The sequence below is a fragment of the Sarcophilus harrisii genome, chromosome 3 (genome assembly GCF_902635505.1).
Source record: "Sarcophilus harrisii chromosome 3, mSarHar1.11, whole genome shotgun sequence".
Taxonomy (NCBI): Eukaryota; Metazoa; Chordata; class Mammalia; order Dasyuromorphia; family Dasyuridae; genus Sarcophilus; species Sarcophilus harrisii.
Genome location: NC_045428.1, coordinates 135,084 through 158,195, shown reverse-complemented (window position 1 = coordinate 158,195; position 23,112 = coordinate 135,084). Strand labels below are relative to the sequence as shown.

Here is a 23,112-nt window from a genome sequence, read left to right as displayed (position 1 = left end):
AAATCACATGTTAAAGCCCAAACAGAAGCGCCCCCGGTCACAAGAGCACTACCCGATCTCGACAATCTTTCTCAAAAATGTCACCATGTGCTCATTGGATTTGGAATTCATGGGATAGCTTGATGAGGACTGTCTAAGGCATCCCTAAGAAGGTCCCAAATGGAAATCTAGCCTCTGCCTGTAGGAGCCCTTCCTCTGTTTGGGTTACTCTCTCCCCATGGGGTTGTAACCTTTGGGAGTAGGAGACTGGTCGTGTTTGAATATTTATGCCTCCAGGGCCTGGCAGAAAGTCCTGACTATGACCCAAAGGATAAAGTCAGAGCCTTTAATCAGGTAGGAAACATGACATCCCTTATTAGTCCAGTCCCAAATACACAATGCTGTTTTAGATGAGGCTCTTCAGGTGTATAAGATTTCTGAAAGGGGGAGGAACGGAGACGGCATCATGACAAGTGACCCCACAAACTCACTGTCCCCAAGCCAGCTTCTCCTCCCAGATTACCCCAAGGAGCATCACCATTGGGCTGCAGCTCCAAGCAGGAAGGGAGAAAAATTCTCTCAGAATATCTTGGAATACTTTGGAGACATTGAAAAATCCAGGGCAGAACAACACCCCCTTTGATCCCAGTCCCCTCTGGCTGGAGGACCCTGGATTTCTCTGCCCTCCCACCGAGGCACAAAGAAAAAGTTCATTTCCCAACTATTTCCATAAACAAGTTAGGGAGATGGGGTGGAACCAGAAAGAATTGCAATAGAATGCATCTTTGGACAAGGGGTAAGCAATATCTGGAGGAGCAGCACTTCTGTCAGATAATCGGACGCCCGTCAATGTGCTGAAAACAACCATGATTTACTTCTTAGGGGGAGAGAAAAATCCTTGGCAAGAATCTTGAAAAATGGGAAAAGAAAATTACGTGATTTTCTTGGGTAGTAAAAAGTCTCCTGGATAACATTTTTGATCTGTGTTTTTGAAAACTCTATTCAAAAAACAATCCCTGCCTTTTTCCCTTCCCATCAAACCCATCAAAGAGCACTCAATGAAGCAGAAAGCAGAAGCGGGAAAGAATCAGCAGCAGGGACTGATTCTCTGAAAGGTCTGAAAACATGTGCCACGGACGCCTCTACCAAGGACTAGCTCGGGAGCACGGGCTCTCGTCTTCCATCCAGTCACGCTCAAGTTTCAGCATCAGGACCCTTCGGTCTTTGGGGGAGCGGATTCCGGGCTCATCATCTCGGGGCGCTCTTCTTCCCATCTTCCACTGGCCACCAACTTCACCTCAGGCCGGGAATTTTAGAACGATCACACTTCTCCCCAGCACAAAAACCATCATCTGTTGCAAGCTGCTGCTTGCAGGGGGATGTCCCCTTCATCCCTTTGGTGCACCCCCACCGCAGGGGCCAGCAGGAGGACCTGTCCCTTTTGGGGAGCTCTCCCCAACGGCCTTGGCATCTCTTCTGGGCATACCCCCCAGATCCGAACCTGGAGGCCTTGCCCCATAATAGCCCTCAGAGGGCCAAACATGTCTGCTTCCTGGCGCAAGGAGTCCGGGCAAACATCCCACGAACCAGCGAATTGCTTTCTCTGGCCCCTCCGATGGCATCTGATGGTCGAAGGGCAATCAGGCAGCCGACTGTGTGGCTTAGGAGGAGCTCCGGCTCTCTTCTCACAACCCAATCTACAATGGGGGAGTCAGGACTTTGGGGAAGGGACTCCGGTGCCCCCCAGAGGACCACACACCCACCAACACACAAAGGACGGGCTACCTTTTTCATCTCATTCTCCAGGTTTTCCTCCTCCTGCTCTTCCGACAGCCTCCTGCGGAGGTCCGCGATCTCCCTCTCGGCAGCTTCTCGGTACTGAGCCCACTGCGTTCGCTCCTGCTCCAGCCTGTGGTGAAACTGGTGTTCATAGTCACGGACCGTCTCTACAAAATGCCATGGGAGAGAAAGGGGTGGGGGGAGAGACAGAGACGAAGGAAGGACGGGAAGGGGAGAGAAGGGGGAAGGAGAGAGCGAAGAAGAGGGAGGGAGCAAGGGAGAAAAGGGGAAGGAAGGAGGAAGGAGAGAGAAACCCTTCTAAGCATTTTGTCTAGCAGCACTGGCACACGGATTGCGCCCAGTTTCTAGGGAGGGAAGAGTTACCACTAAGAAAGCGAAGGCCTACGGTAAGATCAAGCTCAGCATCAGAAGTACGTGAGAGCAGACTCGTTGTTAGCCCATTTAAATGCAACACTGTGGCCTAAAATAACAGATCTCTAGAAAGGCTCGATAAAGTATCATCTCCTTTTGGTGGAGATTTTGATTTAATTTCATTTAAAACCCTAAATAAAGATCCTGATGATCCTAAATAAAGATGATGACCACCACAGCGCCGTCTGAGATCCCGGGAAATGGGGAGTCTAGTAAATGGAATTACTGACGAGGGTCAGAGGGCTCAGTCAAAAACCACAAAAGAATTTTTCTTGCAAAAGCATAGTCATTTGCTGACCAAGAAAATACACTTGTAAAGATGACAACAGACGCCACCAACTCCTGGGTCTCCCCTGCTTGTTCTTCAAGGTTCGGTCAGCCTGGGTGTCTCCTGCCCTGCTCACCAGCTGTTCCCCTCTCTGGGTCTTCTCTGATCACCTCCTATTTCCTCGTGTCTTGGACTCTGCTCTCCCAGCTAGCCCACCTTCCAGAACCCATGCAGGCTTTCTCTAATACCACACCTGGAGCCCTGATCCCTCCTGACTCCTTCCAACTTTCTTTCACATACGTTCACTCCTACAGGGCAGGGATAGGTAAACAGGAAGCTCTTCATTGCCTCTGCTTGCAGCCCATCTCCTGAGGACCACCCCTCCCTGTCACCTCCATTTCTCCTGGTTATCTTCAACACCTCCCTGCCTCGGGATGCTTCCTCCATGTTTCCTCCATGAAAAGCCCCTCCATGACCCTTCCACCCCTACTAATTGTCCTCCTCTGACTTTTCTGCCTCCAGAAAGGCCTCCCCAACTGCGGCCCCCCTCCCTCTTTTCTCATCCCCTCTGCCCGCCGCCTTCCAACGGCCTCAATCCCTGTGACGGTCGGTCACTCTCTCTCTCCTGGTTCTCCTCCGTCTATTGGCTCCCGTCTGTCTCTTACATTCCAGGGTCTTGCTTAAACCTGAGCCCGGGACCCTCTTCGCTTCTTACCTCGGCTCATCCATCACATTTACCCTTGCCCCAAAGTCCCTTACCTCGCCAAACGGATGTTCTGAAAACACCCTAAGCTCCTTGTGTCCAGTGTGTCATTTTTTCCCTCTTCCCTGCTCGCTTCCCCATCACCATCAAGGTACACGAGCGCTGGCAAGGAGCTGAGCCCCTCAGCGGGGGGTCACCTGGGACTCCCTCCACACCTTCTGTCCCATTGCGGCCCCCCCTCCCCACTGCCCACAAATCCCATCCCAAGGCCCCGACTCTCCTCTGGCACTGCCCTCCACGGCATCCATGCCCACGTGGGTCCCTCTACTGTTGGACCTGAGAGGGACCCAGCTGGCCAAGCCCGTCCTTGGTCTCCCCCCCAGGCTGCTTGGGTCCCGTCTGTGATCTACAAACTTTACTACTGTCCCTGCAACCCAGAAGGGGTGTCACCAGATGCCCTGAGAGCACCTGGAAGTGTCCATCAGCAGCAATGCCAGGGGAAAGCACTTCTGGAAGTGGCCAGCCCAACTCTGCCCACAAGCTCCGAGGGGCTGCCCAGATGGGTAATTGTGGGTATAAGAAGCAGGAAGGTAAAATGGCTTAGGGATCCCTCCCTCAGCCTTTATATTAGCTCTCACAGGAGTTTTAATCTATCGATCACACTTAATATCAACCCTTCTATGTTTAGAAGGGATAATATTGTCCTTGTTCATCCTTATAACACTACTAATTACCCACTTCCATATATTCTCAATATCAATGACCCCATTAATTCTACCGGTCTTCTCAGCTTGTGAGGCAGGGGTAGGTCTTGCACTGCTAGTAAAAATCTCAACAACCCATGGTAATGATTACATCCAAAATTTAAACCTATTACAATGCTAAAAATTCTCACATCAACCTTCATACTTATCCCCCCTAACATGATACTCCAAAAAATCCTGACTATGAATTAATACCACTACACACAGCTTTATTATTAGCATTTGAAGCTTAACTTTATTCTATCACAACTCTGATTTGGGCTACAACTACAACCAATTCATTCTCCTTAGATTCCTTATCAGGCCCACTACTTATTCTATCATGCTGACTTCTTCCACTAATAATTATTGCTAGTCAAAATCATCTAGCCCATGAGCCTTTGATACGAAAAAAAATTTACTTAACTACACTTATTATCCTCCAACTTTCCCTAATCATAGCTTTTACCTCATCTGAACTAATTATATTCTATATCTTATTCGAAACTACCCTAATTCCTACCCTTATTATTATTACACGCTGAGGTAGCCAAAACGAACGACTTAATGCAGGTCTATATTTCCTTTTCTACACTCTAGTAGGCTCTCTCCCTCTTCTAGTAGCATTACTTTACCTACATAATAATCTAGGCTCCCTTCACATACTTACCATAACATTAGTCTCACCTACCCTGGACGCTTCTATATCAACTTCTTTACTATATGTCTGCATGATAGCATTTATAGTAAAAATACCACTCTATGGCCTTCATCTTTGATTACCCAAAGCACATGAAGAAGCCCCCATCGCAGGCTCTATAGTGTTAACTGCTATTCTACTAAAAGTAGGCGGTTATGGCATTATACGAATCACAGCATTTACAGAACCATCTACATCAACTTTATGTTATCCATTTATAATTTTATCTCTCTGAGGCATAATTATAACAAGCTCTATTTGCCTACGGCAGACAGACCTTAAATCTCTCATTGCATACTCCTCCGTTAGCCACATAGGTTTAGTAATTATTGCAGCCCTCATACAATCTCCTATAGGCTTCATGGGAGCTACTGTACTAATAATCGCCCACGGTCTCACTTCCTCAATACTTTTCTGTCTAGCCAACACAAACTACGAATGCATTCACAGCCAAACCCTTATCCTCACCCGAGGGCTACAAATAATCCTTCCACTAATATGAGCCTGATGACTATTAGAAAGTCTAGCCAACTTAGCTCAACCCCCTTCTATTAACCTTCTAGGAGAACTCTTAGTAATTATGACTTTATTCTCCTGATCTAACTTTTCACTTATCTTACTAGGTACCAAAACACAGTCATCACAGCCCTCTATTCATTGTATATATTAATTACTTCTCAATGAGGTAAATTCACAGACCACATATACCCCATTAAACCAACCTTCACCTGAGAACACATATTAATAACCTTACATCTTCTACCTTTACTTATAATTTCCATCTGCCCCAAATTTATTCTCGGTATTACATACTGCAAATATAGTTTAATAAAAACATTAGATTATGAATCTAAAATTAGGAATTTAAACCCCCTTATATGCCCGAGAAAGTTACAAGAACTGCTAACTCTTGACCCCATGCTTAACACCCATGGCTTTCTCACTTTTAAAGGATAATAGTCATCCATTGGTCTTAGGAACCAAAAATTTTGGTGCAATTCCAAATAAAAGTAATTAACTATTTATTAAATACTTTTCTTCTACTAGCCATCATTATACTTACTTTTCCTTTAGCCTATAATATTCTTCTGCCACACAAAACTATTAACTTCCCACTATTATGTAAAACTATAGTAAAACTAGCCTTCTTCACTAGTCTCATCCCATTAACACTCTTCATCTACTCTGGACAAGAATCTACAATTACAAATTGACAGTGATTTTCTATAAATGCATTTAACCTAACAATAAGCTTTAAACTAAATTATTTCTCCATCATCTTTATCCCAATTGCATTATATGCCACATGATCTATTCTAGAATTGTCAATTTGATATATACACTCTGACCCAAACATTCACCGTTTTTTCAAATACTTAATTATTTTCTTATTTACCATAATTATTCTTGTATCTGCAAACAACCTATTTCAACTGTTCACTGGATGAGAAGGTGTCGGTATCATATCATTTATACTCATTGGATGATGATTTGGACGGACCGATGCAAATACCGCTGCCCTCCAAGCTGTACTGTATAACCGAATTGGAGACATTGGATTTATACTAACCATAGCATGCCTGATAATTAATAACAACTCCTGAGATATACAACATATCTTCATAACAAATATTGATATATTAGCCCTCCTTGGGTTAATCCTTGCTGCAACCGGAAAATCAGCCTAGTTTGGTCTGCATCCGTGACTACCTTCAGCCATAGAGGGCCCTACTCCTGTATCAGCATTACTACACTCTAGTACTATAGTTGTTGAAGGTATCTTTCTACTAATCCGATTTAATCCCACTACACAAAATAACCAAACAGCTTTAACTATTATACTATGCCTAGGAGGAATTACAACCCTATTTACAGCCATCTGCGCTATTACCCAAAATGATACCAAAAAAATCGTAGCTTTTTCTACATCAAGTCAACTAGGCTTAATAATAGTAGCTTTAGGCTTAAACCAACCACACCTGGCATTCTTACACATCTGCACACACGCCTTCTTTAAAGCAATGCTATTCCTATGCTCTGGCTCCATTATTCATAGCCTCAATGATGAACAAGATATCCGTAAAATAGGAGGACTACTCATACTCCTCCCAATCACATCCTCCGCAATTATACTAGGCAGTCTAGCCCTCATAGGAACCCCATTTTTAGCAGGATTCTACTCAAAAGATGCAATCATTGAAGCCATAAATACATCACATGTAAATACCTGAGCCCTATGCATAACTTATTGCTACTATACTCACAGCTTTTTACAGTATACGAATAATTCACTTTGCTTTATTAAATGAACCACGATTCTTACCCCTCTCTCCAATAACCGAAAATAACCCAAATATAACTAATCCTATCACACGACTAGCTCTAGGTACTATCTTCACAGGCTTCTTCCTCACAACAAGTATCCCTCCCACTACAATAATTCCTATAACAATACCAGCCCTATTAAAAATTTCAACCCCAGCACCCAACAGAATGGGTCACTGACAGCAGGCTCTGTCCCCATGACTGCCATCACCAGGAGGGGCTCACGCAGAGCTGCCTTCCTGAGCCAGAGGGGCTCGCCAGAGCTCCTGTCCCCCACTCTGAGACGTGGAAACCGCTAACAGAAGGAGGATTGCATCAGGGGCACAAGCTGGCCGAATCTGAGAGGAGAAGAGGTCATTCGGAATGGGCTCCAAGGGCCTTCGGGAAGGCCTGTCGCGGGCAGATCCCGCCCTGAGGCTCATCATCACGTCCCTCTACCTGGGTCATACCGAGAAGAGACCAAGACCCCAAAACCCTGTGCTCCCCTGAGAACCCACCCCTCTGGTCCCAGAGACCTCCTCTCAAACCAGTTCAATCAACTGTGGTCTCTGGCCAAGGGAATGCAATCATGCAGTAAGCGGGAAGGGATTCAGAACCATGAGGTCACTCATCTGAAACCACTCTGGAGGTCTGGGTGGACCACTGGCCCGTGGTGGGAATTATACCACGGCCTTTCCTTTCTCACCATCCAGCAAACACTGCATTCACGCCACAGGAAGAACTGGGGGGTCTGACCCTGAGGAGAAAAGAACTTGCAGAGGCTGCAAAGTGGGGAGAGCCTGGTCCTGCTCGGTCCCAGGCAGCCCAATGGGAGCCTGGGACAAACAGGGACACCCGAGGACCCCCAGGGTCCAAAGCAGCAGGCAGATGGCCACTGCTCTCCCATGAAGCCGGCTGGCTGTGGGGGAACTCATCTCAGGAAGCAGGGAGGACTCTCTGGCTGCTGGAGCCGACAGCCCTGAGATGCCAAGATCCACCCTGGCCAAGGGACGCCCCTCACTCCGGAGCACTCAATTCCACCCTGCTCAGCCTCAGACCATGTGCAGCAAGAGGCGCCACTTGGGTGGAAGCTTGGCCCAGACCACCAGGCACTCCCTGGCCACGGGACCCTAGGCAAGTCACTGAATCCATCTGCCTCAGTTTCCTCAGCTATGAAATGGGATAATAACAGCATCTACCTCCAATGGTTGTTGTGAGAATCAAATAAGATATTACTTGTAAAACTCTCAGTCCAGTACCCAGTCCACGATAAGCGTGACATCAATGTTCCCAGTTTTATTATGAGGATTATCCGTCACAATCTGTTCAACCATTCCCTGAAAGAGCTGCCATAAAGATTCTAGGTGCCCGCAGGGCCTTGGCCTTCCCAGTGCAGTCTTCGGAGGAGCTTAAGAACTTTGGGGACGAGTTCCCCAGCGCTTTCCAGAACATCTGGACCAATTGACAACTCCACTACTGGAGCACCGCCATGGCTGTTTCCCCCACACTTCCTCCAACACTGCTCATTTCCCTCTTTTGTAATCTTCGCTAACTTAATAGGAGCGGGTGAGTCAGCATTTCTCTACTAACTAGTGATGTGGAGCATTTTTCCGTGACTGTGGAGAGGGCACATTTCTTCCTTAGAAAACTACAGCTTAGTCTTATTCTTACAACACCAGAACCATCTCCTAACAATGTCTTCCAAATGAGATCTTGATCAAATTAATTTGTGGCAGATGATGGGCTTCCCTTCCGATTTTACCCTCATTGGTTTCATTCCGGCGAAAACTTTAAATTTTATGTGCCCAAAGGATCCACTTTATCACCTGTGATCCTCCCTAACCCCACTTGGTCATCCTAGATCTGACCGGCAATTTCCAGGGTCCTCACCCTTTATGTCGTGTGTCCCTTTGGACCTTTTCTTAATATACAGGGCAAGATGCCGGCCTATCCGGCTTTCCCAGCTGTCTGGGGCCTTCTTCAGCACTTGGCTACTGGGTTCACTTGCTTTTGCTCATCTATTCCCCTGACCAACATCTGTTCCAAACCAGCCCCAAATGGTTTTCAGGATTATTGCTTCATAGTATAAAGAGCAGAGGCTTCTGAGCCCCTCCCCTCCTCCATCTTTCTCATCATTTCTCTTGAGATTTTGCTCTTCCTTTGGAGTTTGGTCCTTATTTTTCCTAGCTCTATAAGGAAATCCTGTGGTAGACTGGTATGACCCTGTAAGTCATGGGTGCTGCTCTTATTTTTCTTCTAGTAACCTGGCCTAGTTGGAACCAACCTAGCTCCTCCAATAACTGTCAAAATTATTTCTGTAAAGAGTGTTTTGGGCCGGGAGTCATCCTGAAGTCTTGCGATATTCTCAAAGCTGGGGCGCCAAACCACCCTTAATCTCCGTGGAGCTGCTGGCCATGCTGGAGCGGCACCCCCCAGACCAAAGGTCAGTAGCCACCCCCCCCCCCCCACCAAAGGTCAGCAGTATCCCTCCCGTCCTGCAGAGCGCCCCCGCTCAGACCAAAGGTCAGCAGTGTCCCTCTCCTCCCAGGCCGGGCCCCTTCTTCAGCGTACCTTTCATGACGGCCTGCAGGGAGGCGACCTCTTCTTGCCACTGCCTCTTCACCTCGTCGATGGCTTCCTGTTTGGTGTTCTCCGACACCGTGGCAATGGCCTTGATGTTCTCCATCTCGGCCTGTGCTTCCCACAGTTGCGTCCGGAGGTGGCCCAGGTCATCTTGGGCTGCCTGCAGAACTGCATTCTGTCTCTTCAGATCCTCTAAAGAGAGGAAAGACTTTCTGTTAGCGAGCAGCGGGTCTGCATCTAAAGGGGGAGGCCACACAAAAGGCTACAAGGGCTCAGCAGCAGCCGGGGCTGAAACTCCCAGGACCTGGCAGGACACTGTCCCAGAGGAGCCCCCATGTTCTAGCAGGAGGCAGGGGCTCACACCCTCCAGAGCCGAGTTGAGTACCAAGCAGGCAGAGAAGCAAAGGTCAGTGGGAAATGAGAAGCATGTCCAGAGGGAGCCCAGCCCCTCCAGTTTACAGGAGTTCTTTCCCTTTTATAGACATGGATGCAGGCTGGGAGAGCCCAAGTGATTTGCTCTCCATTGCCCCATTTCGGGTACCTGGTTCCTAGACCTAGGTCCCATACGCTCTCCATCCCCATGGCCTCTGACCTGCCAAGATGGAGAGACACCTCAAAACAAGAAACACACCAGACAAACAGCAATTTGTGCTGCAGCAGAAGTAAAGGGAAAATCGTCTGCACAGGGGCCAGCCCCCCAAAGTCTGACCATTGCAGCCTCCATCTCCCCTCATGAAAGGCGAGCAGTGAACTCAGCCAGCCTCCTCCGTGCTAAAACTGGGGAGCAAGACCATTCAGCACGCATGCGCGTCCAAGTGAAGAAACAAAGGAGAATGAACGAGGCTAAATAACAAAACCCTCTCCCTCATAATTCCAGCACAAGACCCCCCCCACACACACACAATGGTCAAAAGGCCAAAGAGAGATCAGTCTCAGCGCAGATGGACAGCGCCGGATTTTGGAGGCCTCCTAGCCGAGCCCCTTCACCTTCCAGAGGAGGCAACCGAGGTGACTTGGGCAAGATAATGGTAAGAATCAGAGGCAGACTCTGAATCCAGATCCTCTAGGGGCTCAGATTTAAAGAGGTTCAAAGAACCAAGAGAAAGGAGAAAGAACTGAATCAACATTCTGTGAAATGAAGTCTGTTCCTCATAAGAGGATTAATTTGGGCAGGAGGCAGACAAATCAGCCCAAGAGAAGAAAGGAGCTGGATCAGTTAGGACGGAGCCAAGGAGATGGGGGAGATCACCGAGGGCACGTCCAGGAAGCTCTCCAGGAGCGCGAAAACTTTCTGATCTAACCCTTTATTTCCCCTTCAGAAAAAAGTTAGTTTTCTTCTTTTAAAAATCAGATAACTTAACCATTTTGTGTTTTTTAATTGTAACCTAGTTTTAATCAATTCAATAGTTCCTTTTGATTTCAATTTTATGAATTTTTTTCTATTAACTTTTTTTAAAAAATGAAAAAAGAAAAAAATTGCCATGTACACAGCAGACCACATGAGAAGATTCAATATAAACTAATGAAATTCCATTTCAAGAAAATAATAATAAATAAATAATAGATGAGTAAAAATAAAAAATCATGCACCTTGTTTTCAAAGATATACAGCTTTTCTGTTCTTTTTCTTTTGTTCTCTGCTGTGCACTTTTTACTTTTTTACTTCCACCGCAATTTGCTCTACCTAAAGATAAAAATTAAATGTGGTAGCCCTAACCCTAAAACACACACATATATTAAAATGATATTTGTAAGCCTACACATATGTACACATATACACATATATGTAAGACCATACTATGCTCATTTCCTCCTATCATCTGTTTCTTTGAAGCTAGACAGCATCTTCCTTCTTATATAGGCCCAGGTCTCTCCATGTTTTTCTACATCAACCAGATCATCATTTCCTCCCCCACAGCAGTATTTCAATTGAATTATATCCTACCTGAGAGATTGTCTATGAAAGTTTTTACTCACTTTTCTGCATTCTGTCCTTGGTTATATAAGTCTTATTGATACAAGAAAAAATTAATTCAATAATCAAAATTATCCTTTTTTATACTTCAACAATACTCTTATGTTATAATAAAGTTTGAGGTATGACACCACTGAATCTATTTTCTTTACATCTTTTTTTACCCCGGGTTCTTAGAAGTTCCTAAAATTTTGTCCTTCCAAATGTACTTTGTTATAATTTTTCTAATTTGGTAAAATAATTTTTAGCAACTCAATTGGGATGACATTGAATAAGCAGATTTGTCAATTATAATTGTCAGTTTAAAATTATGAAGGAAAAGAAAGTGGCAAATTGCTGTAGTATCTTTGTCAAGAAAATCCCAAATGGAGTTATGAAGAATCAGACCTGACTGAAAAATGACCAAAGAGTGATGAGTAATAGTTTATATAACCGCAAACATTACTCCAATTATTTAGATCTGTGTATATTTGTATAAAAACCCTTTTTATGTTTATATTCCTATAGTGCTAACAGGGTAGTTTCTCTATTTTTCACTTCTGATTAAGTCTCTTAATTTTAACTTTGAGATCTGATTATTATCCTGCTCTTTTAACATACCATAACATAACTAATCTCTTTTAAATTTCATAATTTCTGCTTTGGAGTTGGAGGTTTTGTATTGCCATTCAAGTTTTAGTTTTTTTTTTTTTTTTTTTTCATTTTCCATTGTGTCCAATTTACTGATTTGTTCTTTCTTGTTGATGAAAATGGTTAAAAATACAAAATTTAAAAAAAATACAAAGTTTTTGAAGAAAACTGCTTCAGATGTATCCCAAGTTTTTGGTATGTTGTCTGTCATTTCCTTTTATGAAATCTTCTGTTATTTAAAGAATTTGTTCTTTGACTTACCACTTCTGCAGTATTAAACTATCTACCTTCCAATTACTTTTCAGTTCTTCAAATGTCCTTTGTAGAATACATTTTTATTGCATTGTGTCAATAAATGTATTCAGTATTTCTGTTTTTCCTACTTTTTTTGATGTACCTTTACATAATTAATTTTTATAAAGCCAAGTTACAATCATGGTATAGTCAAAACAAATGCAAATTTACTTCTATTGCCATTTAAAAATTGCCAAAGATCTAAAATCTCTAATCTTTCATAAGTTCTGTTTATATTTTGATTAGATTTGTCTAGGTCCAGAAAGGGTAGATTGTTATGCTGATGGTTTTACCACCTATTTCCACCCATGGGATTGACTTTTTCTATGTAAATGCTAGGCTATTAGAGATATGTACATATAAAATACTGATGATGATTAGTTATCTCTGGTGTTTTTAGACATGATGTGATTTCCCCGATTATCTTTTTATCTTATCTTTAATTATAGCAGCCTCTGAAATCAGTTGTTTCCCTTTGCTCCAGTCCCTCATTTTACCTCTAAGTGAATTCTTTGTGTTTCTTAAAAGCAACATAGTGTTGCTAATGCAAGAGTATGCAACAGAAATGCAGGGAAGACAAGCAAAAGCCATATTTCTGTGTCCCCCTCCATTTTAGGGGCATGGTGACTGCTTAATTATGATTGTCAGTTGTCCTTCCCTCTTTGCTCTCAATTCCCTCTTCACAAAGAGGAAGGCTGAAAGGGAAGGAAGCAAGTTTTCCCAAGACTCTCTTCACCTGTGTCCTCCTCTCCCAGTCTCCCTGCCCTGGTCTCCCTGGAGTTTCTTTGTTTGACAATCCCTTTACTTATGGAGGAATGGAGGAAGCACGTACTGTGTGTCCAGTAAACCCTGAAGACCAAGAGAGAAAAGCCAAGCAGGCTGTGCTTTCAAGGGGTTCCCAGTTTAATGGGGAGACTACACAATGGGAAGGTTTCAGGTTCTTATAAGGATGGCAGCAAAGCGGGCAGTTCCATTTTTTTCTCTGATGCCATTTCTCCTGATAAATTCCTGTCAGTGTCTGATACAGAAGCACTGGACGAGAACAAGGATTTTGGTGGCTTCAATTACAGGAATTACTTGCCCAGATGATGGCTGGGCCAGAGGCAGAGGGTGTTTGAGGGCCCAAGAGGAGATGGTCCTGCTTTAACTTGAACAGAACAAAGCAGGGAAAATCAAGAAGCAGAAAGGAGAGAATGTATTCCAGACGTGGAGGAGACTCACTGTCACTGGAAAACAAAGCTTGAGAGACAGGGAAAGGGGAGAAGTAACTAGTATTTATTATGGACCTACTATGTGCCAGGAAATAGGCTAAGCACTTTATAAGTACTATCTGATCTCTACAACAGCCCTGGAAGGCAGGAGCTATTATGATCCCTATTTTACAGTCAAGGAAACCGAGGCAGACAGATGATCATAGGGTCTCACAGGAAGTGTCTCAGATGAGATTTGAACTCAGCTCTTCTTGACTCCAGACCTAGCACTGTGAACACTATGGACAGACAGAATGATTGAGGAAGGGCTTCTGAGAATGGGAGGGACTGAAGATGAGGACAACAGAGAGGGCATGTGTCCGAGAAGATGGGGCGAGATGGGGTGGATGGGATGGAGGCAGCCAACCCCTCTTCGCTGTGCTTACTGCTGTCACACTTGAAAACTTCCCTGGGTTTCTTTGGGGGATCAGCAAGCCCAAAGAGACCCTACCCACCCACTCTGCTGGGCATCTGGTGAAGACAGAGGCTGGTTCAGGGGTGACTGTCGGGAGGACAAGAAAGCGAGGGGTTCCAGGCCTTTGAGATAAGAAGGGGAAGGAGGAGGCGATGGGAAATCAGTGGAGCCCCAGAATGGGGAGAGCCAAGATGGCAGGTTGTGCTCAGAGAGGGGAAGGAGGGCATTTCTAAGTGGGGAAGGGACACCCCTAGGGGCAATGCCAAGGTCCCCTCCATTTGGCTGGGAGGGAGTGAAGGTCTCAGTACCGGACAGATGCAAGGAGGCCAAGAAGCCTCTGGGTAGTAAATCCTGCAGCCTGAGGACAGGAACTGAGCAGAGAAAGGGGATCTGCCTGGAAAAAAGCAGAGAAAGGACGCCCCATAATTTGGATTGGGGACGAACTTTTAATAGAACCAACTCCAAAGGCAAAAACTACCCCAAGAAAGACTTGGAAGGCAGAGGGGCTGACTCCAGAGCTGGGCGGGGGAGGTAGGGAGGTAGCCAAGACCCCTCTGGTTCTTCAGGGAACCACATCCACATGAGTAAGCTCTGACTTTCATATGTGTCTGTGTGTGTGTGAGGCAGCCAAGACCCCTCTGGTCCTATGAGTGATAAAAAGTTAAGAAAAGAAGCTAGGGAAGCACTGGGCACAGAGAGGGCAGCAGGATTGTGAGGCTGGGAGATGGAAAGCTTGGAAGCAGACCCAGGGCGAAGGATAGATTGGGTTCTGGAGGAAGAAGCAGGCAGGGTCAAGTGGAAGGGAGGAGGGCCAAGAAAGGAGAGCCCAAATGGTCATTATAGAGAGGAGAGAGAGGGAACCCTGAAGGACCAGGGTCCTAAGGGCACTCCACAGAGGCCAGGGAAGGGGGCTGAGGGATGGTGGCAGATGCGGCCTCCCCTTGGGCCTCCACCGTGTCTGGCTCTGGGACGGGTTGGGGACGGGGCAGGTGGCCTTGCTGTGCTTCTCCCCTCTAGTAGCTGGTGAAGGGGGAAAGGGGAGGTTGGAAGAAAGGTACAGGAAGACATGGACTCATTCAGGAATCAGAAGATATGCATAAGTGTTCCTAAGCTTGGCCGTTCTTCCCCCTGCACACACTGTCGACTTCCCCCAGGAAGCATCCTGCTTGCTTCTGATGAAACACTGGGTTTTTTTCTTCCATTTTTATTTTTTGTTAGAAGGTATGATCTGGGGAGAGGGAAGGGCTACGCTGAGAAAGGAAGGTGATGTAGAGACAAATGCTATCAATAAAAATGCCTTTTAAGAAAAAAAGTACTCAAATGCTGATCCAAAAAAAAAGGCATTCTATCCTGCATGTGGTGGGATGGGGCACCCCCCCTGCTTTGGAGCTCTGAGGCCCAGAGATCTACAGCTGGGGGTTCCCAGGCTCTCTCCAAGAAGGGGCAGAGGAGGAGGAGCTGCCCAGGAACCAGAGACCTCGGGGACTTACCTTCTTTGGCCAAGTACAGCTCTTTAAATTTGGCTCTCTTTTGATTAAATTCTTGCTCGAGTTGCTGTCTTGTGCGTAAAAATTCTGCGTTGACTTTTTCCAGCTCTGCCACCCGCTGCTGGAGAGAAACTAAAACAAAACAAAACAAGAGAGTCTAGCTGCTTTAAATGAACCCCAACTTGTCCCCGCGCCAAGCAAAGTCCGCCATCATCCCCACCCAGAGGCCGCCTCCGATCCAGATTCCATCTGCAGACATCCAACGGGAACACGGCCCTTTACCCAGAGGGCAATTGTGCACACAGGAACAGGTCCCAAAAAAACCTTCCCTTTGCCCAAACTGGACTCTCAGTGGAGGAAGCTGTTTGCTTGATTCTGCACATTTGTCACAAAGGTTTTGTTTGTCTTTTCTCTTTTTTTGGTGGGGGAAGGGGAAAAGGCAGAGAAAGAAATGATTGTTCATTGAAGAAAAATTAATTAAGTTTAAAGCAAAACACAAAGCCTCAGCTCCATGTTAGGGGCTCACGTGCAGTTCCCCTGGAAGGACATGAGACTGGGAGCAAACTCCCTAAGTCACCTCCCCAATGTCGTTTACTTCTGCTTCTTATTCTTGGGCCAGATCAAAAGCTTTCTTTTTGTTCCCACCTCCATGACACAAGAGGACGGATAGATTACTGCCCTGATCTAATCTGCTTTGCTACCAAGACTACTTAAAAACATTCCACTCAAAACCAAACTCAGCCCAACAACCTCTTTCCCTTTATTTCAGGTTTCTGACAAACACCTGCTTCATTCAGTTATCTAGGTGGTGCAATGGACAAAGGAGGCAAGGCCTAGTCTCAGGAAGACCTGAATTCAAATCTAACATGAGCTGGGACCCTAAGCAAGGCACTTCACCATGTTGCCTCAGTTTCCTCATCTGTAAAACCCCAAGGTTGTTGAACCCCACCCCCACCCCCACCCAGGCAGGCAGTAAGTGCTATGTAAATGTGAGCTCTCATCATCATCATCCCAAAGCAGATGACTCCCAGACTTCTGATCCCAAGTTCCCGCTTTTCACCACCTTTCACCCTTCCTCATCCTTCCCCTCCACCCCACATCTTGCCTTTCTCCCTTTTCAAGTTATCCTACCCAACCACTTCTCTCCACTGACACGCTTGGCCCCACTCCAAGCATTCTGTCGACTCCTGGCCAACATTTTGTCACGGCGGATAAAAATGTCACCAAAGCGTATCCAACCCCCACACCATCCCCCCTCACATGGGGGCAGCATCCTCTGGGCCCCCTCAAGTATACAGACAAACCCAACTCTATCAAGTCCACGTCCCATCATCCTCCCCGTAGCTTCACCTTCCGACAAGCACGGAGGGAGTGTGGACAAGCACACTCATTGGACTATTTCACACAAAAAAAGCTTGGCTTCTGGCACCTCCCCACCCCCAACCCCCTAGATATATCCATGGGATATACATCCCTGGGAATCAATGGGCCTTTATGAGGAGCCCACTTGCTGTCAGCCAATAAGCATTTATTAGGCACCTGCTATGTACCAGGCATCGTACCAAGCCTTAGCTATACAAAGAAAAGCAAAAGACAGCCTGATCCTTACAGGAAATCAGCCTCATGGGCAGGCTTGATCACAGTCTTCGACCAGTCCAGCATCACAACTATGAGCAATGGAGGCCTAGGGATTCCCTACTCATGGAGCTGGGAGGGACTTCAGGAGCCACCAGGGCCAACCCGCCCCGGAACAAGAATGTCTTTGTCTTCCCGTCTTATTTCAGGGGTAGCCTGTTCCCTTTCCTCAGACATGCCAAATGTTGCCTCTTTGCGGGGTCTAGCCACTGTGTACTGAGAGCTCTGTCTCTCTGTGTAACTGAATCACAATTGGTCCTCGTAACAACCCTGGAAGGTAGGTGTGATTATTACCCTTATTTTTACAGATGAGGAAACTGAGGCTGAGAGGGATTCAGGGAATGGTTAGAGTTTGAAGGCAGATGGACTCAGAGTCCATTCAATTCACCACAAATTAATTAATCATCAAATAGGTACTCCGACCTACACAATACAAAGCCTTGCAAAGTGCTAGGGATACCAAGGGGAAAACAAGAACACCAGCGCCCTGCTCTCAGCAGGGTTATCTTCTACTGGGGGGACACACTCTCTATCAGGGACTGAGCTCTGCTCCACAAAACTCCATCTCGGGACCCCTGGGACTGGCCCTGTGGGTGGTCTTCCACCATTAGCCTGTAAGCTCTCAAGGGCAGGGGTCTTTCTCATTTGCCGCTCAGCACCGTGTTTAGAAACCAGTGATCACTAGAGTGTTGATAGCCCTGAATTAAACAGAGAAGAGGAGAATATCATTGGATATTGTTCTCTTTGGTCTTATTTTCTCCCTCCTGGCATTTGGGGCTGCGCTTCCTCATGAGTGTCCCTGAGTACCAAAGGGATTTCTTCAGCTACCCCCCCACCCCCCACCCCCATCGGTGTCACGCAAGTATAAGCACATATAGATTTAGGGATTTGTGGTCAAAAAAAATTTCTTCAAATCCCCTTTCAAAGACTTGACAAGTGTGCGAGCTTGCCAAAGACAGCCTGCTTGTCTGGGGGCTCCTGGGTGCCCGGGTTCCCACACTTCTGCTGCAGGGTGCAGAGTGGGGAGAGAAGACAGTCAGATGAGATTCTTCTTGTAGACTTTGGATCCCACTGAGAAAGTCTGGCCATCAGAGCTTTCTTTCTTTTTTTACTTTCTTTCTATACTTTCTTTGAACTGTTTTCAAACTATTTCGTTGAGAGGAGGTTGTTTCTTTCCCTAGATGGTTATTTACTTCGTGCCCGCTAAGGGGCACCAGACTGCCTAAGGCCTAAGCCCAGTTGGATCCACAGACACTGATTGTGTGTTCCTGGACAAGTCATATAATCATTTGCCTCAGTTACTTCATCTGTCAAATTAGCTGGAGAAGGGCATGGCAGACTGCCCAGTATCTCTGCCAAGAAAACCCCAAATGGGGTCACAGATGTGACTAAAAAACTAGATGACCACAAGGCCAGGCCAGTGACTCAATAGAAATGTAGAGAAGCATTCATGAACCCCCAAAAAGCAGCAAAATATCTATTGGTTATTCACTCATTTCCACTTGTGTCCAAACCCGTGTGACCACATTTGGGGCGTTTCCACGTCTTTGCCACAACAAAAAGTGCTCCTGGCATTTTGGGGCAGTTCCTCTAAATCCCTTAGCCACTTTTAGAGGCCAGTAGTGGCTCTGTGGGTCGGAGGGCTAGATCACTCTAGTTATTATTCTGTCTCTGGATACTGGCTGGTGATGAGAAAAAAGTACCTCATGAAAGCTGTGGAAGACAACTGAACAGCAGGTTAGTCAAGCTAACCGGAAGGAATTTAAACGCAAAACTTGAGAGGAACGGAGAAAACGAACCAGATAACAGAGGTAACCGTGAAGAACAAAAGGCGATCCCTAGACTAGAAAGAGGGAGAAGAGAGGAGTGGAAGCTTTATTCTAGAGGCAAAAGAAAGCGGCTAAGAGAAACTCCTTGAGAGCGAGTGATGGATGTGAACGGGCTCTCCCTTCAAGCTGAACTCTTGGCATGGGTATAGAAACATTTTTTATCTTTCGCACTGAAGCCAATGAGCTATCTAATGGAACAACAGGACCAACAGTGATCTAGGGGTGCCAGCCAGAGCACAAAACCAGGGACTCCCTTTCCTGCCTCAGATGTCCCTCTGGAGCCAGGCCCCATTGACAAAGACCACCCCAAATATCCGGACACCATGGGGAAACAGCCAAGTGCCTAGCGACTTGGGCTTGGCCAATCCTGAGGGCTGGGACAGAAAGAGTCTCAGGTCAGCAGAAGGGAGCCAGACCAAGCATCTAATCACGGAGCTTGAAGGCCGCTTGCTAGGGCTCCTTCATGTGGCTCCCTCTTCCTACCTTCTCAGTCTCCAGGGAGTACCCCAAGGCCCTGTCCTGGCCCTCTTCTCCCTGTCTTATTTTTCTATTTTGATCAGTGTTTCAATAAAAATAATAATAATAATAATTTCCTTTGTAACTCTATGGATCTTATTTTTATGCATTTAAAACCTTTATTCTGAAAAGGGGTTTGGGGTTTTGTCACACTGGCAAAGGGGCCCCCTGTCCTGTACTCTCTCAGCTCCCACGATCACAGATTACAACTCAGTGTATCCCTTAAATGTCCCTCCCTTCCCAGACATCCCCACTGCATGGGTCCCTCCATCACCACGGCATCACCAACAGTCAAGCTGTTGCTTTGACCTTTGGGACCTCTTATAGTCGCCCTCTTCCCCCTGACACTGTCCGCAGTATGGTACAGATGCTTCTCATCCTCATACCTGAGCTACTGGAATAGCTTTTAGAGAGCCGAGTCTCTTCCCATTCCAGGCCACTCAGCTCCCCTAAAACGAGGTGTCACCCGCATCATTTCTAGGATGAAATAGAAAATCCTGCTCCCTCCCATTTTGCAGTCTTCTTTACCTTACTCCCCCCTGTGCTCTCTGTGCCTCCTGGCTGTTCCTGGAAACAAGACCCTGTCTCCCAATTCTGGGCATTTGCCCTGGCTGTCGGACAGCAGTTCTGGGAATCCTCCTAGGCCCCCTAAGTGCGCGCTTGCTCCACATCTGTGTAAGCACATCAAGAACAGATTGGAGGCAGGCTACCTGTAATAGTCCAGCTGTGAGGTGATAAGACCGTGCCCTAGGGCAGCAGCAGTGGCAGAAGAGAAAAGGGGGGTTCCTAAGACTGCAGGGGCGCAGTAGAAGATATGGGGAGTGGTAGTGAGGAGTCTAGGATGCCTTCTAAGGACAATGGCAGTGCTCTTGACAGTAAGAGGGGAGTGAGAGTTTGAGGGGCACAGAAAGAGTTCTTTTTTGGCATGTTGAGTTTAAGATGTCTAGTAGACATCCAGTTTGAGGTATCTGAGAGGCAGCTCAAAAGGCGAGATCAGCAGAGAAGTTAGGGAAGGAAAGGTGAGAAGAGAAATACCCCCCCAAAAGAACAAAACTGCCAAAAATCCTTCCAAGAAAATATTCATTAGAATCAATAAAACTGAAGAGGAGCTAAAGTACAATGAAAAAAACTCCGACAAACCATAAAATTGAGTAATCAGAGCCAGGAACAAACAACCAGGGAAACCTGATGGTCCTGGGAGGAAGCACAGAAGTGATAGAAATTTAAAAAAAAAAAAAAAAAAAAAAGAACATCAGCAGGAAATGATGCATCACGGGAAGATTGATCATGACATCATTTGCAAAATGTGAAGAACATAAGAAAAGCAGCTCCATGGGAAGCACAGAGGGTGCCTGACAGACAAGGGGCTAAGAGCAGATGGGGAAAAAATGCTGATCCAATGCACGACTCAGAAACTTCCCAATGGTAGAAGAAAGGTTCAGCAAAATTCTCAGAATGCAACTCAAGCCTTCAGGTGCTGATTTACAAACACATGGCAAAGAAAAAGAATTTCAGGAACCCAAAACCAATTGACCCAAGGATACCCATCAAAAGCCAGAGCACAATGGCATTCCTCTCATCCCATTCCCATCCCCACCCACCCCCATTTTCTGGTTAGCAAAGGGAAGACATCCCCGATCAACAATTCCCAATTTCCTAAGATCCCTCTAGGAACTTCCAAGTTCCAAGGCTGGACCATACAGGGACCAGTCTCTGCTCCACATCCATGTTGTCCACATCCAATCAGAGCCTGCTTCTCCGGCAGTTTGGAATAATCAATAAACATTTACTCAACACCTTCCTCCAGAAGGCAGAATTCCCCAGAGCAGAGTGGGGGGTGGGGGGGTAGGGGGGGCTGAGGCTGAGAATACAGTAGAGATGATAGAGCAGGCAGAGGCCAGGGTCACTGGACTTAAGAGTACATGGAGGGAATGAGATGTAAGAAGACTGGAAAGGAGAATGGGGTAGGTTACGAAGGGTCAAACAGCATTTTGTATTTGCTCCTGGAGGCAATGAAGAGTCAGGTTGGAGGGTTGCTTGACACGGTCAGATCTGCACTTTAGGAAATCCCTGTAGTGGCCAAATGGGAGAAGTGAGGGGATTGAGGGCCTGCCCCAGGGTCAGAGGAGAGAAGGGGGCACATAGGAGAGCTGTCAGAAATGGACAGGACATGGGGTAGGTAAGAGAGAGTGAGAAGTCCAGGATGATTCCTCAGCCAGAAGTCAATGGAGCCCGCTTCCAGAAAAGTCCAAGAACTGAGAACTGATCCTCCAGGAGGGAAGAAGGCACAGCCTGAATGGCAACTGGATGGATTTCCCTCCCCATCCCTCACTGCCAGGCTTCCTATACTGGAAGCGAAGCTAAGGAAGCTAAGGAAATCGTCGGGACCCACGCACCTCCTCAAGGCTTATCCGCCGGGTCTCACAAGCTGGGGAAAAGTTTCTCCCACTAAGTGGGCGACTCAGAGGGCCTGGGTACAAAGCAAAGGGCAAACCTTTTCTCTTTGGCGAGGGCATTCAGATGCAGAAAGGGACCCGAACCCTCTGCCAAAACCTGTGGCACTGGTCTGTCTCCCTGCTTTATGGGAAGAAGCTAGCCCTCCGAGACCAAGTTCTGCCTTGACACATGAAAATACTGTGAGGTGCCAGATGAAGGTCTGACCGCAGCACAAAGTAAATCGGCCAGCTGGAGATCTCAGTCGGGATCACGGTGGAAATCAAGACAAGCATCAGACTTTTGCAAATGCAGCTTTTGCCCCACATACACCAAAACCGATAGAACAGCACTTTCTGTAGCCGAAAAGAACTGAGACAAAATAGATTCCAGTCGAGTGCGGAAAGGATAAAAGCAAATTATATCCCTTTCCCAGCTCTGATGAAGACTTTCTGACTTCTAAATCATGCTTCCATTGCCTTCTCATCCTGGAGCTTCTCTCATCCCAGAACATCAAACAACCTCCTGGGCTTTCTCACTAGAATGCCTCTGAAAGGCCAACCTTCCCACACTGGTGAGTTCCTTCAGGAATCTCCATTTTGTGGGAGGGCCCCTCCTAACTCTGAGGTCTTCAAAACCATGCTCACAATTACTACATTCATTCCAATCCCTCTCCTCCAGCCCCCCCACTCCCCTTTCATTCTCTAGATCATGGCTTCATATAACTTTTTCCACTTGGGGCCCCTTTTTGCCTGAGAAATTTTTACATGATCCCACACATATAAAAATCAAACATACAGAGAAAATAAATCATAATTTTGCTACCCCTCAAAATTGAAGAAGCTGGGGTCTCCATGGTGCCACAGTGGATTGAGCACTGGGCCTGGAGAAAACTAAAGTTCAAATCACAAATGATATCTAAGAAAAGGATCTGAATTTCTGGATCACATTTCAAACAGAAAATTTCATAAAAATATAAATTGCCCAGATTAAAAGAAGAAAAAGAATACTTAAATAATCTTGTTTTAGAAAAAGAATTTAAAGTCATAAACAAGCTACCGAAGGAAAAAACAAAACAAAACAAACCTACGTCCAGATAGATTTATAACCAAACACTTAGAGAACAATTAATCCAATATTACATAAACTACTGGAAA

The 23,112-nt window shown here is 46.2% G+C and overlaps 1 protein-coding gene across 1 annotated transcript in view; it reads right to left on the bottom strand.

Moving 5' to 3' along the window:
• Positions 1–23,112, bottom strand: part of RABEP1 (rabaptin, RAB GTPase binding effector protein 1) — a 39,824-nt gene that overhangs the window by 7,167 nt on the left and 9,545 nt on the right. The window contains exons 2-4 of the mRNA XM_031957330.1: positions 15,546–15,674; positions 9,480–9,683; positions 1,765–1,925 (exon numbers count right to left, since the gene is read on the bottom strand). Coding sequence (XP_031813190.1) covers positions 1,765–1,925; positions 9,480–9,683; positions 15,546–15,674 — 494 coding nt within the window. The remainder of the gene's footprint in view (positions 1–1,764; positions 1,926–9,479; positions 9,684–15,545; positions 15,675–23,112) is intronic.